Source organism: Anolis sagrei, chromosome 4, assembly GCF_037176765.1.
Source record: "Anolis sagrei isolate rAnoSag1 chromosome 4, rAnoSag1.mat, whole genome shotgun sequence".
Classification (NCBI taxonomy): domain Eukaryota; kingdom Metazoa; phylum Chordata; class Lepidosauria; order Squamata; family Dactyloidae; genus Anolis; species Anolis sagrei.
Window position 1 is genome coordinate 77,168,921 of NC_090024.1, and position 24,855 is coordinate 77,193,775.

The 24,855-nt window shown below is 39.5% G+C and overlaps 1 protein-coding gene across 3 annotated transcripts in view; it reads left to right on the forward strand.

Annotated features, from left to right (window-relative positions):
- The window catches only part of RIPOR2 (RHO family interacting cell polarization regulator 2), a 146,893-nt gene that overhangs the window by 40,655 nt on the left and 81,383 nt on the right, over positions 1–24,855 (forward strand). Inside the window, exon 1 of one of the 3 annotated variants that reach the window (XM_067467487.1) lies at positions 4,768–4,876. The exons of the other annotated variants lie outside the window; for them this stretch is intronic. Within the exon in view, the coding sequence (XP_067323588.1) occupies positions 4,810–4,876 (67 nt within the window). The 5' untranslated portion in view covers positions 4,768–4,809. Of the gene's footprint in view, positions 1–4,767; positions 4,877–24,855 lie in introns of those variants that run through there. 3 annotated transcript variants of the gene reach the window in all.

Sequence of the window (24,855 nt, forward strand, 5' to 3'; positions counted from 1 at the left end):
TTTTTGTAATATACTTTGTATTAAATTGTAATCCGAGAGTATGCGAGAATGCAAATCAGTACAAGGAAACTGCTCTTTTTTTTCAAAAAGAGAAGAGACAGAAAAAAATACATGAACATATATGTATAGTTTGATGACCTCCATATCAATGGACACAATATTCACATTCCAGTTAACAAAAAAATACTCCCTTTTGGAAGTGTTTGTGGGTTTCTTTAGGTCCTCAAGTGCTATTCTATGGTATGCTTCCAGGCCAAGTGTATGCAAAATATAGGCTTCATTATTACCTACAGTTTCAGGTGTCCATGGATGTGGTATTCGAATTCATTCCCCGTGGATAAGGGGAACATTTGTAACATATCAGCAAGGTGCCAGGTTGTGGAAGGGAGCAGTAGAGTATACTCAATTATAGAGACCATGGATCAAGCACAGCCTGTAGCAGCTTCCTGTGCTCCTTCAAGTAGAGGAAATGAAAGAGCTAAAAAAGGTGGGTTGCTCTTAACTGAAATAAGAGGTGTATAAGCAAGGAGATAGTATAATTTTAGTAGTTTGTAAACAGGAAGGATATGGGGTGGGGTAGAAAACTGAAATTTAGCCAGTTTCCAAATGATAACTACTAATGATACCATGGAAAAAAGAAGGGGTCAACATTAACACATTTATAGATAATTTAACTTTTCACTCAAACGCACTACTCATATTTCTCCGCCCCCGCCATTCATATATTTTTGGTTGGTTATGCTTGCAGGTGAGCCTGTCATTTAAGTGGTGAATGGGAAGCAATCAGAGATACTTTTCTTAACTGCCTTTGAAGTGAAGAGGTTGAGTCATTATTATTCATCACCAGGCTAGTTTGTGTGCTCATTTAGGTGACAGTTGTTTTCTGAAAAAGGAAAAACAGCCTTTTGAAGCTTTCTAATTCTTGAAAATAAAAGAAACAAGGCCTGTCAGGGGATCAGGCATCCGGATGTGGTGCTTTGAAATGCAGTGTACAGGGAAACCAATTTAAATCCCGGGGAAAACTGAGTGTTGTAACAGAGAAAGTGCCAACAAGAATCAAGTTGCGTCATTCCTTAAATGATTTCGGAACAATATTAAATTGTTAATTGCTTCTATGCTTTCTTTATACATGATGCATACATCATCATACACTGAACAAAGAAGGTGAATGATTTTCTTCCTTTGTCTCTTACCATGGTACTTATAGGGCATGAATTGCAAAAATTAATCAGAAATGCAAAGGCAAGTATTTGACTTTGAAGTTTTCTTCTATTACAGGGAAAATGTTGGCAGCCTCCCCATTTTACGTCTAACATGGGTTTCTCAGTTCTTCTTCCAAGGCATTCTTTTTAGAAGTATGGACCAGTGAATAATGTGCTAGAAGGTGTAGAGTCAAGACTTACCCCAGTTGTGACACACAGAACCATGATTTTAGCAAACGTTTTAAACAATACGTGAAACATAACTCTGGTTTTTGGTGCAATCCTTTACTATACTATAGAATTAATGTAGTTTTATGCCACTTTAATTGGCATGGCTCATAGAAGTTACAGTTTTACAAGATTTTTAGCCTTCTCTGCCAAATACTCCACACCAAACTACAATTCCTATGAATGAGTAGAAATGCAATCCATTTATTGAAGATAATTAAAAAGCAGCAGTAGTAAAAAGCACTTTAAAAATAGGGAAATTCAATTAGGTAGGAAGATAAGCCGGAACAAATAGTCCAGGGAATTAGCCCATCAAAGTTCATGAAAAACAAAGGCAGAAACTTCTATAATAAAAACTGGAAACATGAATCCAAGGTACTTAACACATGATCATAAAATCCAAGAACTGAAAACATGAAACAAAGGTACTTAACACATGGATCTTTCCAAAGCAAGGCTTCCAAGGAACAGGAACGAGGTCTTGACTTGATTCCAAACAATGCTTCATCTGACTACAGATCCTGTACTTGGGACTTTTATCTCTTCATTATGCTATGTCCCAAGCCACCAGAAATGGGTTTCGTTTTAGCCTTGAATCCCTTATCATTCTTTCTTTGAGCCTGGCAGAATGCCTAAGAGACTGGTCTGCTTTTCTGTTCTGACTAATAACATCCTGTCTATCTATTTGCTCATTAACTTCTGCAGCTGGCCCATATGCCAAGCTATTCTCAGGCTCTAAACCATGGGAATTCTCTGGTAGCAATTCAGGGAGCACACCATCATCCCCACACCCTTCAGGGACATTCTCATGAGAAAACACACTTTGAACAGGGATCTCCTGGTCATTCTCTGCATCAATATAATTGGAAATACCATTACCCACATGAGCCTCACCGTCATCATTCCCCACATCCAAAGTACGCTGATCCTTAAACACAATTAGAGGCTGAACTCCTTATGTCGGGAGAAGGGTGAGACACACAGTAGCTGAGAGCATTCCAGAGGGCTCTCAGCTTCTACATGCCTTCCTCCCACATATTTTTGGCATAAGGATATGGTGGCCACTGTGTCATTATATCAAGAGGACAGGGAAAATAAGGAGGGCCTGAGATAAGGGCCCAGGGTGCTGCATCCGGCCCCCAAGCCTTAGTTTGCCAAAGCCTGGTTGAGAGGCACCCTAAGTCTCATTATACATATGGGGGCTTGCTTCTGCACATACATTTTATTTTGGTAATGTTGGGAATTGCAAACCATGTTTTATGAAATGCTAGTAACTAAAATGAGAATTAGAAGTTGTAACCTTATAGTTTATATACTGCCTTTGGGCAATGCTGCCAGGAGGGTTGTAAAATAAAGAATTCAAAATAATGTAAATTGAGCCATGTTGCAATATGTACACAAAACATTAATATATCTCCTTAACCTCCAGCATTTTCCAGATGAAAACCAGGAAACATTTGTCCAAGTGACATCAGAGTATGGCAAGTTGGCAAGAGTTATTAATAGGAAGAAAAAATAAGCCAAGAGATGCTGCAGCAGTTTGCTCTCCAATCGTATTGGAAACAACAAGATCACACTCTTTACTCCCTTCCTCTGGCTGAGTCAGTTGAGGACCCTTCTGCACTGCCATATAAAATCCAGATTATCTGATTTGAACTGGATTCTGTAGCAGTGTAGGTGACTGAGTGCAAGCTACTTTTGTATTTTGAACTCAGTTTACATCTGCTAAAGTCAGCAGAGGAAAAAAGGAGGAGAGAGAAACTGGGACTTTTTGAAGGCAATTGAAAAAGTGGGATGGCAGAAGATTAATAGAGACTGTCCCTGAACCATTGGAGAGTATGATGTAACTCAGCGAGAAGACAAACATTAAGAAACATTAAGAAAAGGGCTGTTCACCTTATTTTGAGCTCCTGACAGGGAATATTTCACTTTAGGTCAAAAAGCTAGGGGGGTGAGGTAGCATTTAGATTACATAGACAGTTTGACATTGCTATTCCTGGATGTTATTGCAGAACATTATACTAAATAATTTCCAAATCTCTGGAGTTTCCATTTTTTATTCTAAAAGACCCCTTTTACATTGCCATATCATCCAGTTCAAAGCAGATAATCAGGCAGTGTACTAGGGAACTAAAAGGGACAGCGCAGGCCCGTAGCCAGGATTTCGATTCCGGGGGGGGGGGGGGCTGAGACCGAGTGAAAGAGGGTCTACCCTAGCAAACCTTTTGTATCGTTACCCCAATACCCCCATGCATATGGGATATATTGAGTAGGGTGATCAGATCATGATATGAATAAACATAACAGTTTAAATAATGCACCAATAAGACCTTTTAGCGATCCACCATGAGAATTTCAGGGGGGGGGATGAAGCCCCCCAAGCCCCCCCCCCCCCGGCTACATGCCTGGTACAGCGCATTTCTATCGAAGCAATATCTTGAAGCCCACATACATATTTTTATATATGATAATTGCACAGATAGATTGTTTTATTGGAGATACGTCAAAGTTGGTAAATGCAATTATTTTGTGGCTTATATGTTATTGCAATAACAATAACAACAACCATTTCTTACTGGCCTCTCCCATGAACCATGCAGGAAATGTTTAACACACAGTATGGCTTTACTTTTTTTTCATGTCAGGAGCGACTTGAGAAACTGCAAGTCACTTCTGGTGTGAGAGAATTGGCCGTCTGCAAGGACATTACCCAGAGGACACCCGGATATTTGACCATCCTGTGGGAGGCTTCTCTCATGTCCCCGCATGAGAAGCTGGAGCTGGCAGACAGGAGCTCACCCCACTCCCCAGATTCAAACCACCAACCTTTTGGTCAGCATTCCTGCTGGCACAAGAGTTCAACCCATTGTACCACCCATTGTATTACATGAGGTAATACAATAGATCACTTTGTGTGTTTGTGTGCGTGCATATATGTAAGATTTTGAACTTCACAAAACTGAAAAGACCAAACTTCAAGTGGAATGTCAAACTCTTAATCCATACAGAATTAACATAACTACACTTTCCTCTATTCAGACAATGCATTAATTGTGTGACTGAGCCCTTTTCTTTAGAGGCATTTAAAAATGGATTAATTCTGTGAACTAAATGCAGTGTGCATTTTGAGGCTGAACTGCTTAGCCTCTCCCTATCCAGTTTTGTTTGGCACAGTAAAAATGTGTTACTTCAAACTTCAGCAGCTAAGCTGAAGGGCGGAGACAAGAAAAAGAGAAATGCCATGTTTATGTAAAAGAGACTGTTTTAGTTGTACAGATCTCAAAGTTGCCGCCCCTGACACCAAAACCTTTAGGAAGGAAGTAGCATTGAAAGCTGCTTTAGTTCAGTAACTTCAGTTCAGTTGCTTAGACTTGTGGCAATGATGATGCATCTGGAGGAAGAAGATCCAGAAATGCTTGATGAAGCTGAGGATGTATTCTGTGAAGGTAAATAATACCTTACAAATTTGTTCTTTTTTGCCTTTATATGCTGGGGCATCATTACATGTTTCTCAAAGAGAGGCTTCAGAGAAGCAACACAGGCTAATATAGTACTTTCCCTAATGAATATAAAAAAGAATATAGAACCCATTTCAAAGGGCAGCAAGGGGACTCCATGACAAGTTTTCAGCCCAAACCAATGAATTGTAGTTTAATTGAGGCAATTAAGAGGGTTGCAGTCCATTAAAGCTTATGTCAAATAAATAAACTTTGTCAATCTTTAAGGTGGCACAAGATACTTGGATGTTTTTGCTACAAAAGACTAGGGCCTTCAGACAGGCCCTATATCCCAGGATCTGATCACAGGTTTTCTGCTTTAAACTGGATTATATGAGTCCACACTGCCAGATAATCTGGGATAAACAAAAAAACCTGGAATCAGTTCCTGGGATATAAGTCCTGTGAGATAGCTACTATGCTCAGGAATTATTGTTAAAGTTGCACAATATGGGAAAGTTAGTTACATTCATTGTCTCCCATTGCAATGAATGTTATTAAAGCCATTGCCCTTCCAGTTATATTCACAATAGGAAGCCCTACTTCAGGATTAAGCAACCTTGTATGCTGCAGAGGTTTTGGACTATAATCTCCTAACTGCTGACCATGTTGGCTGGGGTGTATGGGTATTGTAGCACAAACATTTGAAAAGCACTATGCTAATAATGTAGTATGTTGTATGTACATATGACTTGTAAGCCACTCTTAGTCCCCTTCGGAGTGAGAAGGGTGGCATATGAATGTCGTAAATAAATAATAGGTTGACTGTTAATGCCTCGATGCTTTTATTTTCAATATACTTCTCAAAAACTATGGCAGTTTCAGTGCAGCTTGGCTGGCATGAGATCATGATCATGTTCCTGCAATTTCAGAATTAAAGTCTTTTACCACTTTCCAGTGAATTGTAAAATGATGGATGAAGGAGAGATATCTTTTATCATTCTGTTGTGTATTGTCTTTGCCACACTTCATAATAACATTTTCATAGAACGACAACACAAAGCTCAGGGAACATTGTAGTGACTGAAGGTATGTTGCAAGTTGTGTTCTCCAGCTGTGATCTCACTTTGGCTTTGAACCTGCTATGGGCCTTATGAAACCAAATCATTACCACTTAGACAGTGGTTCTCAACCTGTGCGTCCCTAGATATTTTGGCCTTCAACTCCCAGAAATCCTAACAGCTGGTAAACTAGCTTGGATTTCTGGGAGTTGTAGGCCAAAATATTTGGGGACCCACAGGTTGAGAACCACTGACTTACAAGACTATTCACAAGGATCCTATCCCACAACAATTTCATTTTCTGCAAAAATGCTATTGCTCTCTTTGTGCACCTCCACAACTATTGCAGGATTAAAGTGTCAATTTGCCCTTACAGCGTTACCCCACATTGTAACTGTCCACCACCTCTTCAAAGAGATTATCATTACGCCTTTTCCTTATTTGATGCCCATGCATCCACACTGTGCTTGGGAGGTGTAGCCTTCGAAAACGCCTTCCAGCCATCCTCTTTATTTCATGATCTCACTAGCCATTTTGAGATGCAAAGCTTGGACTTAAAGCCTTGCCTGGGGAGCCACTTGTTCTGTGTGTGTTTGTTTGTTGGTGAGAGAGATTGAGAGAGAGAACAGCATGTTGTCTCTTTTGCCAGTCCAATGGAAAAGAGACTGGCACTATCCATTTTGTATTGTAATTATCAAAGCATTTTCATTTTCAGATCTATTGATGTGTGTTTCTTGCTTTTAGCAATGTGGAATGGAATTTAAAAGACAATGATCACTGACATAACTGATCAATGCAAACCCAAAATGTTTGTTAGAAATCAAGGTTTGAATGGCAATTTGATTTAAAATGTAGATGGGAGAAGGGAACAACAGACAATACTGTTACGTTTTTGGGCTAAATTATTTGCTAGTGTCCCTTAAAGAAATGGTCTGTCTTTTGTTTTTAAGTCTGAGGCAAGGCTTCAGAGAGAATGACACATGCACAGAGAATGAGAAATTAAAACACTGCTGTGGTAGCAATGCAGTGACAAAGTGGCAGAGATTCTGGAAAGGGACTGAGGCCCCTTCCACACAGCTGAAAAAAATCCCACATTTTCTGCTTTAAACTGGAATATATGGCAGTGTGGACTCAGGTATCCCAGTTCAAAGCAGATATTATGGGATTTTCTGCCTTGATATTCTGGGTTATGTGGCTGTGGAGAAGGGCCGTGAGTCTCTCCTGATCACACTTCCCAACCCAAAGCACACAACCCACTGATGATACCCAACCAACCAAAATCAGCAGAAAAAAACACAATTGAACTTTTGCACAGGAAATCATAGAATAGCAGAAGAAGCAGGCCATTACCAGCTGTTTTCTATTTATAAAAATAAAGGCTTTTAAAATCATTTTCAGGTCAACAGTAACAGAAGAGTCCCAGTTGAAATCGCTATTATTCTGGCACTGTTATGCTTTACTGGCCACATGTGATCAGGACCTTATCCCAAGTACGTTTTCCCCTTCATATGCTTGCAAAACAGAATCCCACTGAGACCATCCCATGATGTCCGGCTACTTCTCGGGGCCATTGGTGGGACTTTGTCTTGCCTGTGTGCAAAAACAGAAAGAAGACTCCGTTTTTAGGAGTCAGCTGTTACCCAACTCTTGCTGGAAGAAAGATAGGGGAAATGGGTAGAAGATGCAGAAAGGATGTGTGATGTCTCCCCTTCCCCAATAATTGACTTTTCCAGAGTAAGATGAGTCCCCACTCTTGGGACCATATTTGCTCTGTTGGGCTTTTCCCCTCCTCCATGTTATGGCTATTGCAGGCAACTGTGCCTAGCTCAGAATGGAACTATCACATGACCAGCAAGAAAGAGGGTGGCACTAGGGACACAGGCACAATAGATCCAAAAAGGTGATGGTGGTTCCATCTGGACAGTGGGTTGGACTGAATCTTACCCAGTTCTGCTGTCCAGTCTGCTCCAAAGCCCTGGATCTCCAGAGTTTCTTGCAAAGGGCTGAGAATTATTAACCAAATCAGAGCTGATTCCCCAGTCCTGACTGATTGAAAGCTCCAAATACTCCCGTTTCTTGCAAAGTGCTGAGAGTTTTTAACTAGTAGAGACTTCTGTTAATACTAGCTTCAACCTTTCCTGGTTTTACTGAACCAGGGGTGGGATAGGGCACTAGAATTCCCCAGCAATAATATATTGTTCAGACCATCCCTGTTAGAGCCCCTGGAGGTGCAGTGGGTAAACTGCTGAACTTCTGAACTTGCTGACCAAAAGGTCAGCGGTTCAAATCTGGGGAGTGGGGTGAGCTCCCACTGTTAGCCCCAGCTTCTGCCAAGCTAGCACTTCAAAAACATGCAAATGTTAGTAGATAAATAAGTACCTCTCCAGCAGGAAGGTAACGCTCTCCATGCAGTCATGCTGGCCACATGACCTAGGAGGTGTCTATGGACAATGCCAGCTCTTCGACTTAGAAATGAGCACTACCCCCCCCCCCCCCAGAGTTGGACATGACTAAGCTTAATGTCAAGCAAGGGGAAACCATTGCCTTTACCTTTATCCCTGCAAAGTATTAGGGGTCAGCTAAGATCTTCCGGCAAAAAAGCCAAAAAGAGAAAAGGCTAGGGTAACGGAAGAGTAAAATTATATTGATCCAAACCTACTTTGTCCCAGGAACACAGCCTCAATGAAACCACACATTTGGGTCAAAATGAGCATTGATATAAATATTTTTCAACATCCCCTTGTCTGGGGAATGGAAATTTGATCCAGAGAAGCTTCAGTGGATCTCATGTTGGTTCTGCTGACCTTTAAACATTTTGGCCAGTTAGGATTTTGCTCTACATCTTTATTCTCGTTAATTGTGTATGCTTAATCCATAAGAATTCAGATTATACTAACAACTCAGTTCTACTTCCTTTTGAGCAGCTGGTGATGCCTTTTTCTCTCTCAGCTGTGAAGTTGAAATATATGCAGGGCAGTTAGAAATATGCGAACTAGCAGACAAAAATAACTGCTAATACAGCTAAGCATGGAGGATTTGTTTCCAGTCACATACTCAGAATTACAGTATATTGCCCATTAACAAGTGTACCTATTTCTGGTTTAAATAAGAACCTTTCAAAATCGGAAACCGTGCTAATCTGATGAAGGAGCTAAAGAAATTGAAGGTAATGATTACTTCTTGTTAGAAGTTATATTTTAAAATCTTTTCTTAGTGTTCTCTTTATCAGCATCATATTCCAACACAGTGAAATCATTGTAGGGACAGTTTTATTGTTACATGCCATCAAGTAAGCTTTGACTTATAGGGATGCTATGAAGAAGAGACTTCTAAAAGACAAGCTATTAAAAGCACATAGCCATGCCTTCCTTGATTGGCTATATCCTTTTGAAATGTAGTTTTCTTTCTCTGCTGTAACCTTAATCTTTCCCTTCAACTTTACAAACTTTTCCAATGATGCATGCAATTTTATATGCCCAGAGAAAGAAGCCTCAGTTTACTCATTTTGTTTCAAACTTGATTTGCTCTCACATGCAATTCACCATCTTCACTTGGGTTTTGTAGAACTCTTTTCAATTATCACATTTGATGCTTTCCCTTTCCTTCACTTTTCATCTTTCACAACCATGCACAGAAATCAGAATTATTATGACATGGACAATCTCAATGTTGATATTCAATGATATATCTTCTTTACAGCTTCCCTCTCAATATCAGTCTTCTTTTAATTTCTTAACTAAAGTCTGATCTCTTGACATTGTTTGTCACACAATTTAAACATCTTCAGGGTTAGTAGTAATGCTGGAAATCCATTTTTTACAAACCCACGTCTATTTCAATCTGTTTTCCAATGTTGCTTGTTAGGAGATTCTGCTTTGGCTGGGAGATTTTGTGGTTTTTATGTGGCTAACAGTCACCTTCTGGCATACTTGACCTATTTTCAATGAAAAAGAATAGTGGTTTAAAAATTCTGAATATCTAGAGGTTGACCGTTAAAAGCCTTAATGAATTTGAGTCACTAATATTAGACTGAGAGCCATTGTGGTGCAGTGGTTTGAGCATCAGACTATGCATCTGGAGACCAGGATTCTAATCCCCATTCATCTTTGGAAACCTGTGATCTGACCTTGGGAAGTCACATTCTCTCAGCCTTAAAGAAAGACAGAAAAATATCTCTCTGAACAAATTTGATCAAGACAACTGTGCTGTAGGTTTGGAAATGACTTGAAAGTACAAAACAACAACACATTATTACATCTCCATTAAAGTATCAAAATGTGTTAATATTAGATCTTAATTTATCACAGTAATTGCAGTGCCTATGCTACCTAACACAAGACCTATACTTGCCTTTAGGGTCTTCATTGTTCCCATTCTTTCAGTTTTCCAGTTGAGTAACTTATCTGGATGCTCTTATGCTTCATGACCTAATTTTCAACTGTTTCTGTGAAGATGACACACGATTTCCCATGCATTCTGGCATATTCTAGATATTTTACATCAAGCAGTTTTCCAAGTCACTTCTGTAGCAATCTCAAAAGGAATGCATATATATCATGAAATGCTTTATAATTTTTTTTAAAAAAACTGTAGTGTTGAAAAGGATTTTGTTGTTGTTCTGGAGACAAAAATTTCTAGCAGTGATTTGTGCTATAGCCTGCCTGCCTCTGATTGCCACTGGCTTAGTTGTTTTTATTGTGTGCCTTCAAGTTGTTTCCAGCATATGGCAACCTGAATGCAAACCTACAAGATTTTCTAGGCAACATATGTTCAGAGGGGTTTGCCTTTGCCTTCTTCTGAAGCTGAAAGTATGACTTGCCTGTCAATCATAAAAATCATTGTTTGAGTTGTTTGATTAGAGTGATGGGAGAGGAGGAGAGAGGAGAAGGCAATAAGGTTGTAGGACAGTGTTTCTCAACCTTTCTAATGCTGTGACCCCTTAATATTTATTTATTTATTTATTTATTTATTTATTTATTTATTTATGACATTTATATGCCACCCTTCTCACCCCAAAGGGGACTCAGAACTTAATACAGTTCCTCATGTTGTTGTGACCCCCAACCATAAAATTATTTTTGTTGCTACTTCGTAACTGTATTTTTGCTACTATTATAAATTGTAATGGAAATATCTTATATGCAGGAAGTATGTTCATTCACTGGACCAAATTTGGTACAAATACCCATTATGCCCAAATTTGAATACTGGTGGGGTTGGGGGTGAATTGATTTTGTCGTTTGGGAGTTGCCGTTGCAGGGATTTATAGTTAAACTACAACCAAAGAGCATTCTGAATCCCACCAACAATAGAATTTGGCCAAACTTCCCACACAGAACCCCCATGCCTTGAAGGGACTCGCTGGTGTGAGCCTCCCTCCAGGTTCGCATGCTCTCCCTCACCGGTACATGCTCACCATGTTGTCATGCACCGAGCATGCCTGTTCTCCCTTCCCCTGCTTGGAGTCCCAGAAACCACCCTCCCCTTTGCTGAAAGGGTGGTTAATCACAGTGGAGGATGGCTTTTGGTGGTAGGATTTGCCATCTGTTTCCAAAAAGAAAGAGAAGGACAGGCAGGGAGCCTTCTTTGCCAAAGGGGTTCCTAGACCACCAGAAATATATGTTTTCTGATGGTCTTTGGCAACCCCTCTGAAACCCCTTCATGACCCCCCCCCAGGGGTCCTGACCCCCAGGTTGAGACAGACTGTTGTAGGAGAAGAGGGGCCAAAAGGAAAGGGCGGGAAGGGTGTGTTTGAGAATGACTGCAAATGGAGACCTCAGACAAATATTCAAGAAGAAAAAGAGACCTGGGATACAAGATGGACATAGAGAAGAAATGCTGCAGGGTTGTGGGATACTGACAATCCCATTCTTGATTTGGAATAACCAGTGGAATATTTGTCTGCAGGTAACTAGTAAACAATGAATATTCCTAGCCACATAACATTTCCCCCAAAAATGTGTTTATTAACATGATGACTCAAAAGCCTTTCATACAAGGAAATGTTTGCATCTTCTAGATGCCGGACCTTAGACAGCTGTAGGTTCCCCTGAGTTGGGAAATCCAGAGATCTCTAGGTCTTGCCCCTAACTCCCACAGGTAATTTACTGCCTGGAGCTGATTTGCTTATTGGGTCATGCAGCCATGTTCTGCTTCATCTTCTGTAGAGGAGCTCCCTCCAGGATTGTAATTGCATTGAGTTTGAATGGGTATGGTTTAAAAATTCATAAGATGCATTTTCCTCCTCTGTGTTACACATTCATTCTTGGAATCCTCAGTATATTATGAATCCACATTCTTGGATAACAAAGAGTCTAATATAATACTGTCACAAGGATAGTACACTAGAAGTATTTCTGTTTAAAAAGGAGTATGAAGGCAATTGAAATGCAACATTTGAGAACTGGATTAAAAGATCAAGATATATTGTTGTATACGAGGATCATTAACATTTCATAATGTTTTGAGAAAATGTACAGATGACGTCTTTAAAAAAACATTTCCTTAAAATCCCATCTTAATGTTTCTATATTAAAAGAGAAACTGTCAAAGGGGTTCTGGAAATAATAAATAAGCCCTTCTTGCAAGTGGCCGTGGCATCATGCATAATGTATAAATATGTATAAAACTTCCTCCCTTAAGGTTTCATGAGACATAAAACATGACCCAGTAATGTTCGCCTGTCTTTTCTGATCCTCAAGAGGCAGGATGATCAATTAACAGCAAACAGCTTATTGCCCGCTTTCAAAGCCACTTTATCTAGCCCCTGGTGACTCCGGCAGTTTTTAATTATAACACGAGAACTTCTTTAAAAACGTTCACAGTTTCATTACTGAATGGAAAACCACTGTTTCCCTGTGTATTTCTTCTGCCTTTTATTGTGTGTTCTTCTCACACTCATTCTGGTATTGTCAGAAACCTTTTGAGAGTGTTCTTCAGCTTTCCCAATCTTTGATCCTTCAGATGTTTTACACAACAGCTCCCACTGTCCCTTTTCTCTGAGTATGTTGAATATGGCTGGTGGGATTTGTAGTACAAAACATCCAGATTGCCAGGATTCCCCAAAACAGCTAGGATTTCCCAAAACTGCATAATCTTACTGGTAGGCAAACAACCTTTTTTGTAGTTATAAGAATAAAGGAACCTTTGCCCTTCTATATGTTTTAAAGTAGGATTTGTATAATAGATTGTCATCTTGTCTGGTATTTTGAGAGAAAGCCCATCTGGAAGATCTGAGGTTCACATCTAGTGTTATAGGGCCTAACTTTCTCTGAGGCAAACTACTTCTGTCCCAGACTACATTTGTTATCTGTCTATCCCATTTTTTATTTTTGAGGGAATGGCAATTGTGGGAAGCCACTGGTAGATCACTTTGAGGGAAGTAAGATGTTACATTAGCACACCATAACCATGCAATTTTTCCTCAGAATCAACCTGTGCCAATATTAGTTTCAGACTAGTAAGGTAGCGAAACTGGAAAGACTTCTTAGCCGAAACTAATCACTCCAGGATCAGTGTGTAGCACTACAGCGTAACTTTGCAGTCCTATACACGAATAATTAAATGTATAGGAGTATAGTGTCTAGATCCAGGGAAGCCATGCTATCCCTCTATTCTGTCTTGGCCAATTCTGGGCACCACAATTCAAGGGAAATGTTGACAAGCTGGAATGTGTCCAAGGCAGGGTGAGAAAAATTATCAAGGGTATCTGGAGAACAAGCCCTTTGAGGAGAAGATTAAAGAGTTGGGCATATTTAGTCTGCAGAAGAGAAGGTTGAGAGGAGATATGATAGCCATGTATAAATATGTCAGGGGAAGTCATAGGGAGGAGGGAGCAAGTTTGTTTTCTGCTACCCTGGAGACTAGGATGCGAAAAAATGTCTCCAAGCTACAGGAAAAGGAGATTCCACCTGAACATGAGGAAGAACTTCCTAACTTTGAGAGTTGTTCAGCAATGGAACTCTCTGCCCCGGAGTGTAGTGAAGGCTCCTTCTTTGGAGGCTTTTAAGCAGAGGCTGGATGGTCATCTGTCGGGGCTGCTTTGAATGCAATTTTCCTGCTTCTTGGCAGGGGGTTGAACTGGGTGACCTATGAGGTCTCTTCCAATGCTATGATTCTATGTATGTTTCTTTAAGTACAGTAGGATTTATTTCTAGGAAATTGGGTTTAGGGTGGTGAGCTATATACATATATGGATAATGTAAGTAAATGAAGATTTCTTTAACTTGAAAATATTTGAACTTGTATAGAATCTGTAATGATATTATAAATCTTGAAAAGATCCAAGCTAGAGAGTATTTAGATGGGGTTTGCAGAACATGTTAAACGTTTTGTCTTTTTTGTATTCTACATCAGTTACATGGTTATACTTGTGTAATGAGGGAATGTCTCCTAGCCTGATCCTTTCTCCAGCTCAGTAGTCTCATCAGGTTGATAGGGATGCAAGGAAGATAACATTTCCAACCCTCACCCACCAGTGATAAGAATTATTGTAGGGATCCCGTTTCTTTAGATAATAAATCCATAACTGCAGAATGCCAGAGTTATTCATAACAGATGGCTTCTGCATTAGCATCCTTATAAACCCATTCATTCAGACAGAGGTACTTCATTATTAGGACAACATCATTACCTGGTCCCACACCTCTCCTCCTGACCGTGATGCCATTAACTCTCTTTAATTCACTTCTCCCTTAAATTCTTTGTTTTCCATGAACATGAATAATGTATCACAGGACTTTAAAACAAACATATACACTTCTCATTTTGTGATAAGTGTTTATTATTTTTCAATATATATGCTTTCAAGTTTCTGGATTTCTTTTATCCACATCATCTACCATTCCTACGAAAGCACTGCCTGGAGTGTTTCATGTGTTCTTTGGAACTGATTCGGCAGTTAACTGGTCTGCAAATTATTTTACTTGTTGGGAGTCTGAGCGCAAATTCTCCTTAAAGCTTTTACAGCTTATCACCACTCTGACGAACCCTTTCTACACCCAGGGAACCTGAAGGAATATAGAACAACATGAACTCCAATGTAAAGAAAAGAAAATGCCTTGCTGTTCATCACCAAGGCAACAGAGATTTTCTGTAGCATGTACTTTTCCTAACAGTTTTTTTTGTATTCTTTCTGAATGCTGACCATTTGAGAAAAATCCAAAGCTATTGGAAAGGTGAAACAGTATGTCTCTCCCACTATGGATATGAGAACCTCTTTCAACAATTATCTTCCTTAACTTTCCTACAGAGTGAAGATGCCTTTATATAACCTTACCTTTAAAGGCAGTCATTAAACCAGAGGCTCAACCTTGAGAGAGGCTTTGCATAGACACCATATGTAAACCTTCATTCTCATTAATATATTTATTTATTATTTATTTATTTATTTGCTTTATTTCTATACCGCATTTTTCAGCCTAATTAGGCGACTCAATGCAGTTTACACAATACAGGTTATCACAACAATATCCTAAGCGATTAAAACACATCATATACAGCAGACAAAATCAAACAAATATTACTTGTGGTCTTAGTGATGTGGAGGAATGAGATGTGGAAGAATGATGTATTCCTTGTTTCCATCACAGAAATAATGTAAAGCCTGCAGTGAGGCTCTCAACTGAATGCCCAGTCATATTGGAGAACCTCTCCACATAGTTTCCCTCCTTTAATTCACAATGTTGCCCAGAAGTTTCCCAGAACCAGAATTGCCCCAGGAATAAAGGGTCCATATTTCTGTAGTACAGCAAACTTTCTGAACTATAGGATAGGAATTTTGATCTAACACATCAAGAAAGCACCAAGTTAAAGGGAGTTGTTCTTCCCTAGATGATCTATTAACTAACTACTTAGATATTATGCCTAAAGCTATTAGCTTTTTTATGACGGCAAGACAACTGCCTAGCTTTTGGTGATTTTGCTTTCCCAATTATTCACAATGGTCTGAGGGTGCTGAGACATTGCTTTCAAAAACCTCATCTTCAGCCATCATACTACAGATACAAACTGATTTGGTACAGTGGTTCCCAACTTTTGACCCTCTAGGTCAGTGGTTCTCAACCTGTGGGTCCCCAGGTGTTTTGGCCTACAACTCCCAGAAATCCCAGCCAGTTTACCAGCTGTTAGTATTTCTGGGAGTTGAAGGCCAAAACATCTGGGGACCCACAGGCTGAGAACCATTGGTCTAGGTGTTTGGAACTTCAACTCCCAAAAGCCCCACCCAGCTTGGCCAACTATCAGGAATTCTGGGAACTGAAGTCCAAAACAACTGGGCAACCAAAAGCTGGGGACTACTGTGAAAATTGTGGCCCTACCAATGCTACTGGACTCTATTTCCCATCAGCCCTAGTGAGCATACTGATGGTCACTAATAGAATCATAGAGTTGGAAGAGACCATGTGGGCCACACATCTGTGGTGTTGACTGGCCCTTCCTGCCAATATCACAAACTCATTGGCACGTCATGATTTTCTTTGTGATCAGGAAAAGTTCAGCCATGGTGTTTGATCTGCATGTGTAGTGTTCACTCACTAAAGTCTCACCAATTCTATAGATTCACTCTAGTAGAGATGAGAAACAGTTTAGGACACATACTTGCTTTCTCATCGAGTGACTTTTCTCTTAACTTTCAATTGGATGCATGTCTTTAAAATTCTCCCCCTTTATAGTACCAATTGGTATTATTGCTTAAGGAAGGGCGTTGGTTTAGAAGCCTTCCACTTGCCACTGTGTTTATTAAAAATGGAAGTATAATTCTTTAAAACATTAGCTACATATAACTAATGAAGTGAAATAACACAGCCCAACAAAAAAAAATCCTTAGCATCTTGGCTTTTAGGCTTTTTTCTGGGGTTATTTGAGGTGCTGATTCGGAAAACTGCATTGGATAGACTGCATCAGGTGTAGATATGGTTATCATGATTTTCTATGGCAAGCAGATGGCAACTGGTAGGTGGTATATGTTCTGTATCTAAAGAACTGGAAGTGACAGGGGAAAACTGATGCCATTTTTAGAATCAGCAAGTCAAATACACCTAGAAACAGATCTAACATTTGAGGCACCAAAATGTGTGTTGCCTGGTGTTATTAGTTATAATTTCATTTCATTCAACTAATTAGTATTAATTTACTAAATAATTTTTGTACATTATTTTCCAATGTAGATATGGGCAGCATTGCTCTAAAATTATGTGCAGTGAAGACTTTCCCTTGAGGAAGTTATATATATATAAAAGTACAAGTATACTGCAATTTGCAGTTGCCCCATTTGCTTCCTCTCCCCCTCTTCCTCTTGCTACACTCCAGAGGAAGTAACAAAATGACAAATTTGTGCAATTTCTCGGGTGAATTCTAGTAAAGTGGTTTTGCAATAGATTTCCCCCTGTCCTCCCAGCCTTCGCTAATTTCCATAACATAACAGGAATGTTCAGTGCAAAGTGTTACGTAGGATTGGTTTCCTTTAAAATCAGAACAGCAACACATACCTTATATACCAGTAGTTCCCAACCTTTTTTTGACCAGGGACCACTTTGACCAGGGATCACTCTCCAACGTTAGTACCCAAAGGGTTATGAATTAGTTTTTGGTCAACTTTAGATTTGGTTTGGTTATTTGGAGTGTGGATTCAGAAAATTGCATTGGATGGATCACATCAACTCTAGTTTCTGATACAGAATATATGAAATCCAGTAGTTTTCATCTGCTCGCCCACAGAAAACCATATTTAATAATCTAGAGCTGATGTGGTAGTACTAATCTTTTGTGAGTAGTCAGCCTCTCCCCTTCTGACATCCCTGTTGCCTTGGCACTCTAACCAGGTTTTGCAAGACCAATTACTCTCATTGCCATGTGGTTTTGAGGCAACGGTGTAGTAATGGTGAGACTGCGGCCCATATCTTTGTTCTTGCAGACCACTGGCGGTCCGTGGACCACAGGTTGGGTACCACTGTGCTTTTAATTTAAAAAATTGGTCCCAAAAACTGGTTTGACTTATTCATAGGTCAATGCAAGTACTGTAGCTTAAAAGTTAACAGGCTATAAGCGTAAGATTTGTCCAAGATCACTCAGTAAGAGACAACCCAACCCATAATTTTAAAAGGCATATCATTATTTTCATATGGTGCAATGCAATCTTTACATATTTTGAATAAACTAGCACAAATGATTAGTTCTATTTGTTAACTCAGTGGCTAAATTAGATTTCATTCTGCTATGTAGACTTCTAGTTGTAGATACCTCTAATATAGATGAAACTGTAAAAAAGAAAAGAAAATGATCATCTGATTATAATTTTTATGAATATATTTGCTGTGTGAATGATTAGAAGCTTCTTCAGTTGATAACCACAGAATAGTTGGATAAATGTATTCCCCGAGAATCCATCTTTCATCAATATTTATGGAGAAAAATTCAATTTGTGAATAGTGAGGCAAATTTTATTGAGGGCTGTGAAATACCCCAATTGCAGTATCTTTAAGGTTGTTGAGGGTCATATAATTCAAACAGTTATAATTGTGTGTGTGTTTACATGTCAGAGTTTGCTTTCTGCTTAAACAAGCCTTGCAGGTATCCAGGTACTACAAAATCTTGCGAAACATGTTCATTTAAACATGACACTGGAATGAATGCACTCACCATGTATTTTATGCCACGGTCAACTGTCATTTTTGGCCTCCTGGCCCAACTTATCCACAAATAACATTATCATTCTTAGATTCAAAAGAGAGCTCCATGTGCACATCAACTTCCCATCAGTTAAATGATACGGTCTTCTACAAAGTATGGGATAGTCATGCTTTACTACTCAGATTCACTTCCCCAAATCACATTATTAAAGTTTCCCTCACTCACAGGCTCTTCTTTCAGTTCTCTCATCATATTTTAAATTATGGGGGCAGGATATAAAGCTATCTCAATAAAATCCACAGGTTAAATGAAATCCCAGTCAAGAGAATTCATCTCTGCCATACACTGTTGTCAAGTTCCATTGTATAGAGTGTAGGCCTCCTCCTCCTGCTGATTTTTTTTGGGGGGGGGGGCAGGCAGAATTTAGCACCTGAACCATGCTTTTCTCTTTTTCTTAACCAATTTTTACATAGAAGGAGGTAATTCTAATAGGAACAACAAGCCAAGTTAATTGCTATACTTTGAAAAATGATAACACAGCCTAACAAAATACATTCTTTAGGCTTGTTCTTGGGGTTATTTTGAGCACTGATTCAAAAAAAAATGCATTGGATAGATCAGGGGTCCACAAACTTTTTAAGCAGAGGGTCAGGTCACAGTCCCTCAAACTGTTGGAGGGCTGGATTAGAATTTGAAAAATAAAACATGAATTCCTGTGCACGCTGCACATATCTTATTTGTAGTGTAATAAACACTTAAAACAATACAATAATTAAAATGAGGAACAATGTTAACAAATATAAACTTATTAGTATTTCAGTGGGAAATGTGGGCCTGCTTTTGGCTGATGAGATAAGATTGTTGTTGTTGTTATGTGCTTTCAAGTCGTTTCAGTCTTAGGTTGACCCTGAGGGAGGGCTGGGTAAATGACCTTGGCGGGGCGCATCCGGCCCCCGGGCCTTAGTTTGGGGATCCCTGGGATAGATGGTATCAGCTCTAGTTTCTTAGATTTGGTTATCATGATTTTCTTTGGGTGAGCAGAGGAAGACTGGTAGTTTGGTTTGTTCTGGTTTTCCTGATCCAAATGCCTGTATACCATCACTACCCTGAAGCAAAGGGCGGGTATGTGATTTCATTCAGACCTCATTCTTATAAACAGGTGCAGAAAACTAAAACCATGCTAGGGTGGTAAAATGAAATATATAATACTAATCTATTGTGGGAACTGGAAGGAACTTCTTCCTTTTACGTACCGTAGATAGACATTGTCATTGCTTGATGCATTAAATGCTGCTCGGGTTCTGTAAAACATATTACAGAGGGAAAACCCAAGGTGGGTAGGGAAGAGTAAGCCAGCTCAGTGGGCAGATGGTGAGGAGCAGCAACCACAAGGCCCTTCCTTCTGAGCCCTCTGATGATCTTCCTGTATTGGAGGACACAGCTGTGTGTGCCACATGGACCTATTATATTCTTGCAAAATAGCTCACTGCTAGCCAGTATTGCAAAGGCTGCCATTTCATTATGCACTTCAGCTGTTTGGAGAATAGGGAAGAGAGTATAGAAAGTTCTCCTCATGCATTAACATGCCTTGAGCAGGCCCTGAAAATGGAGGTAGGGCAGGGCAGTTGCCAGTGTGTTTGTACCCCAGAATGGCTCCCTGACATGCAATGCAGTTGTAGTTTTGGACACTTAGGATCTATAGCAAATATATTCCTCCTAAAGATAGAGATTTGATATATTTGGCAAGTCTTCCTGTATTCCCCCTCTAATATACTGGATTTTTTTTATAAAAAAAAAACCCAGAGTTCAGAGACTGACAGAGGGCTTGGGGATGTGTGTAAGTGGGTCCAGAGACTACTTTCCCCACCCTGAGTTATATAATTTAATCAGAGTGAGATATATATTTATTTCTGCAAAGTCCTCCTGGGAGCTTGCTTAAACGGAGAACACACCTCTTCTTCTTAGAAGGAGAGTGAAAATGCAGTACCTGTAGGTTCAGATCTCACTGTTACATTTGCATTGATATAATCTTTGCACATATCTGACTTTTGACTGTTGAAACAAAACATAACAGGTTTCCAGATGCTTTCTGAGGCATATTAATTAAAGAACACAGAAGTCTTACTCTCACTCAGACATGTACACATGGAGGCACCATACACAAAGGCTGCTCCTGCCTGTTCTGGTTGCTAAGCATTATGAGAAACTGGAATGTACCGTTCCATCAAGCCCACTTGTAATTTCTTTTCTTCTGCCAAAAAAAATAGAGAGTGTGGAGAGCAATAACAAAGAGAATTCTAACTGATTATGCACAAAATTTGCACATCTTGAGATTTTTTTCAGGAATGGAGCAGGGAGCTTTTGTTGAGCGAGGAACTCTAAGCATGTAGATCAAACCATTCTACTCTCTGGCCACTGAGGTCTGTGTCTCTAAAGTCTGAAATATCTGTATGGAAAAGAGCTGGCAGTAAAAACCAAAAGTGTAAAAAAAAAGTATTTCAGGCATGACACATTGATGGTGTACAACCAAAGCAGAGACAACTGTATACATCTCTATGTATAGGGCTGTAACACCCCTAGTGGGGTACTGCCTGGCTGTGTGATGCTTGTGATCTCAAAGCTTTGTAGTCATTTCACATGCACACACACACACACAAAACAGAATGATATTACAGGACTGAAATGGTTGGATTTTGGGCTGTAATATTGCAGTCTCAACTGGTTTCCCCCTCCATAAAAAAAATCCAACACCATAAAGTTAACTAGTGCAACAGGGGCTCACTCCACCCCCCCCCCCCCCAGATTACCAGAATAACCATCCTGTTTGTTGTCATGTGCAGAGGCATGTGATGGTGCTCCTACCTGTACCACAAAGGTAATATCAGAATGAAATCTCTGTATGAGAAGGGATATTCAATTGGCATTCATTTGCAAACAGTTAGATAGTCAAAAGGAACACAAAATGTCTCCTAGTCTAATCCCCTACCAATTCTGAAACTCACAGCCATATCATAAATAAATACCATAACAAGACATTCATATTTATGAATCTTGTTAGAGTATTGTTACTATGCTGGCTGGCTCAGGAACATCTCAAACAAACATAGTCAGGTAATACACATTTCTGGGAAACAGAACTGGAGTGGGTTTTTTGTTAGTTGTGTGCCAGGAAAATTGTTTTCCAAGGGGACTCCCAATTTTTGGCTGTTTGGAATATTTATTTACTTATTTGTTTACAGTATTTATATTCTGCCCTTCTCACCCTGTGCTATCTGTCCAGTAGTGCCAGTCTTAAAGCTAATGTGAGTTTAAATGAAATGTACCAGCCCCATTGTGAGTAACAGAGAAAGATCAGTCTGAGAAACTGAGTACCCAACTCAGGTAGACCAGACGGGGACAACAGAGGTGGAAATTTGAGGTTAGAAAAGTATAATGAGGTTAGAAAAGTATAATGAGAGAACTGTGATGTAGTGGTTTAAGCTTTGGGCTATGATTCTATACAATCCTCACTCAGCCATGGAAACCCAATCGGTAACTGGGCAAATCACATTCTTTCAGCCTCAGAAGGTGGTAAAGGCAAACTCCCTCTGAAGAAATCATGCAAGGACACCTCAAAATTAACTAATAGTGATTTCATAAATGATTGTGTAGTTTGACACAGGTTTGAGTTATAGTTGTGCAGCATGATTTCAGGAAAATAATGTAACAGAAGGTGTAGCAAGAATTGGAAAGAGAAATAGTAGGAAGGAAAATGAAATTACAAATCACCCCCTCCCTCACCCTGATGTCAGCAAAGGTGCCTTTCAATGGCCTGGAGTTCTCCTATGTTCTGTGGCTATCCAGCTGCAGCAACAGGGATAGGAAAGGTAAAGATTAAACCAGTTTCAGCTCGGTTGGAGTGTCTGGACTCCACTTAGCCACTGTTGTGGGATAGACATGGAGTGTGTGACTAGCACTCATGCCAGTCTGGAGAATACCTATTCTGGACTGGTCCTAGATTTTGTGGTATGTGTAGATCAGGCATCCTCAAACTGCGGCCCTCCAGCTGTTTGAGTGTCCAATTTCCATAAGCCTTAACAAGCTTGTTCAATTGTCAAGAATTCTGGGAGTTGAAGGTCCAAACAGCTGGGGGCCACAGTTTGAGGATGCCTGGTGTAGATGTTCACTACCTTTGGAGGTATATCTGTTGAGACCACAATAGCCTGGGGCTCATTGTCAGTTGAGTCCAGTATTTTCTTTAATAGCATGCTTTTGAATTGTGTTTACATTGTTTTAAATTATTCTTTGAATTTGTTTTGTGTCTTCATTGTATCTCTTATTTAATATTATAGGAAACCCCCTAAGACCCATTTTAAATCCAATAAAATAAAGGCAGATTTTTTTTTCATGGCATGACTTCAGTCTCACCAATTTCAGTGACACAGAAATACAAATAATTCAGTCTTATTCCATCCCATTGTGTTTACACTCCTAATAGAAAATTGCAAGCAAGTTGGTTATTGAGATTGTGAGGTCTCAGTATAGGATGCTTTTAGGCACCCATGAAATTGAAACACTTCAAAGATGTGTTCACATGCTGTGTTGTGATAACATTAGTGTAGAAAATCACATTTCTCTTAATGTTAATATAATCCAGCCCATAGTTAATTATAACACAGATTGGCTTTGGCAAGCTGGCTTTCCTTCGGCTGCCCAAGGCAAATCTTGCGTTTGTGTTTCTTACGCGATGCACTTGACAGCATCCTTGGTGACCTATTTTTAATGCAATGGCAGATTACTCTTCAATAGAGTGAATAATTCATAGGAATAGTAGCACTACCACACTAGCAGTACAATAGATGCTTTTATGCCTGCCTAATTGTGGAGAGAGACAGCATTCTCTGGCATTTTCTACTGAATTAGCAAAACAAGATACATATGAAATGAATGATTCTTTCCAATGCAATAATATCAGGAGCAATGAGTGATTTTTCATGGCCAAGCAGGGATTCAAACCTTGCTTTCCAGAATTGTAACCAAATTCTCAATCCATTACATTATGCTGGCTCTCTTTCTATAGCAACCTTTGGGCCTCCAGGAGTTTTGGACTTCAACTCCCAGAAATCCAAGCCAGCTTACCAGCTGTTAGAAACTGTGGAAGCTGAAGTCCAAAACACCTGGAGGACCAAAGGTTGGGAATGAAGTCCAAAACACCTGGAGGACCAAAGGCTGGGAAAGTTTTCTTTATGTAGATAAAGAAAACTTTCCCCAGGGATAATTGCATACAGTTGGATAGAGACGAAGCCAAGGGAGAAACTAGGATTGGCATTACTGTGTCAAAGCTTTCCAAAAGATGTATAACTCTTGGAATGTTTGTACATATAAGAGACAGACATAATTGCCCAATAATAAACTAAGGCATGTTACAAAAACAAACTGCAGTTTTAAAATTATACTTTTCTCAGACTAATAGACCAAACTTCCAGTCTCTTAAGAAGCCATCAATCTCACAAAAGCAGGCTACACAGATGATCTTATACTAATGGAAATGGAAGTGATGATTTTGAGTGACCAGGGATACAATGTTTACTGATTTTCATTCCTCCCTGTTAGAATGAAAACATTCAGAAAGCCTGCCCCCTCTTTCAATTTTATTAATTAATTTTCTGCAATTCTTCTTTACACAAAAATTTGGCACCAAAGCAAGAAAGCAGTTTCCTCTTGTGCAAGAGCAATGAATCTCTTAAGCTGCATTTTTAACCTTTGTAAATTCTCTTGTCTGATGGTGATGATATAATCTCTTAACATTGGACTGTTTTCTCAATAGAGTGTCTTAATATCACTTCTTGTCAAGAATAACACTTTGAATATTCGTTGAATGGCAGGAAAGTAGATAAAGATTAGGCCATAGGTTCTTTGTGATCAAACTGTGGGTGTATGTTTATGTATCTTCAAGTTCTCCCCACTCCCTCACTGCCCAGACCCTTTTATTCCCACATTCTTTATTTCAGAAATCCTATCCCCCCCCCCCTGCTCAGGGGGTGCTTTGATTGTGTTTTTCCTGCATGACAGAAGGGGGTTGGACTGGATGACCTCTGGGGTTTCTATTATTATTATTATTATTATTATTGCTGCTGCTGCTACTACTACTACTACTACTATTACTACTACTACAAAGGCTGGATGGCCATTTGTTGGAGGTGCTTTGATTGTGTTTTTCCTGCATGGCAGAAGGAGTTGGATTGTTGGTTAAAATTGCTCTTCATTTTAAATATTGCATTGTTCTTTCTTACCTTTTTTTCTTCACCATGTGAATTAGTT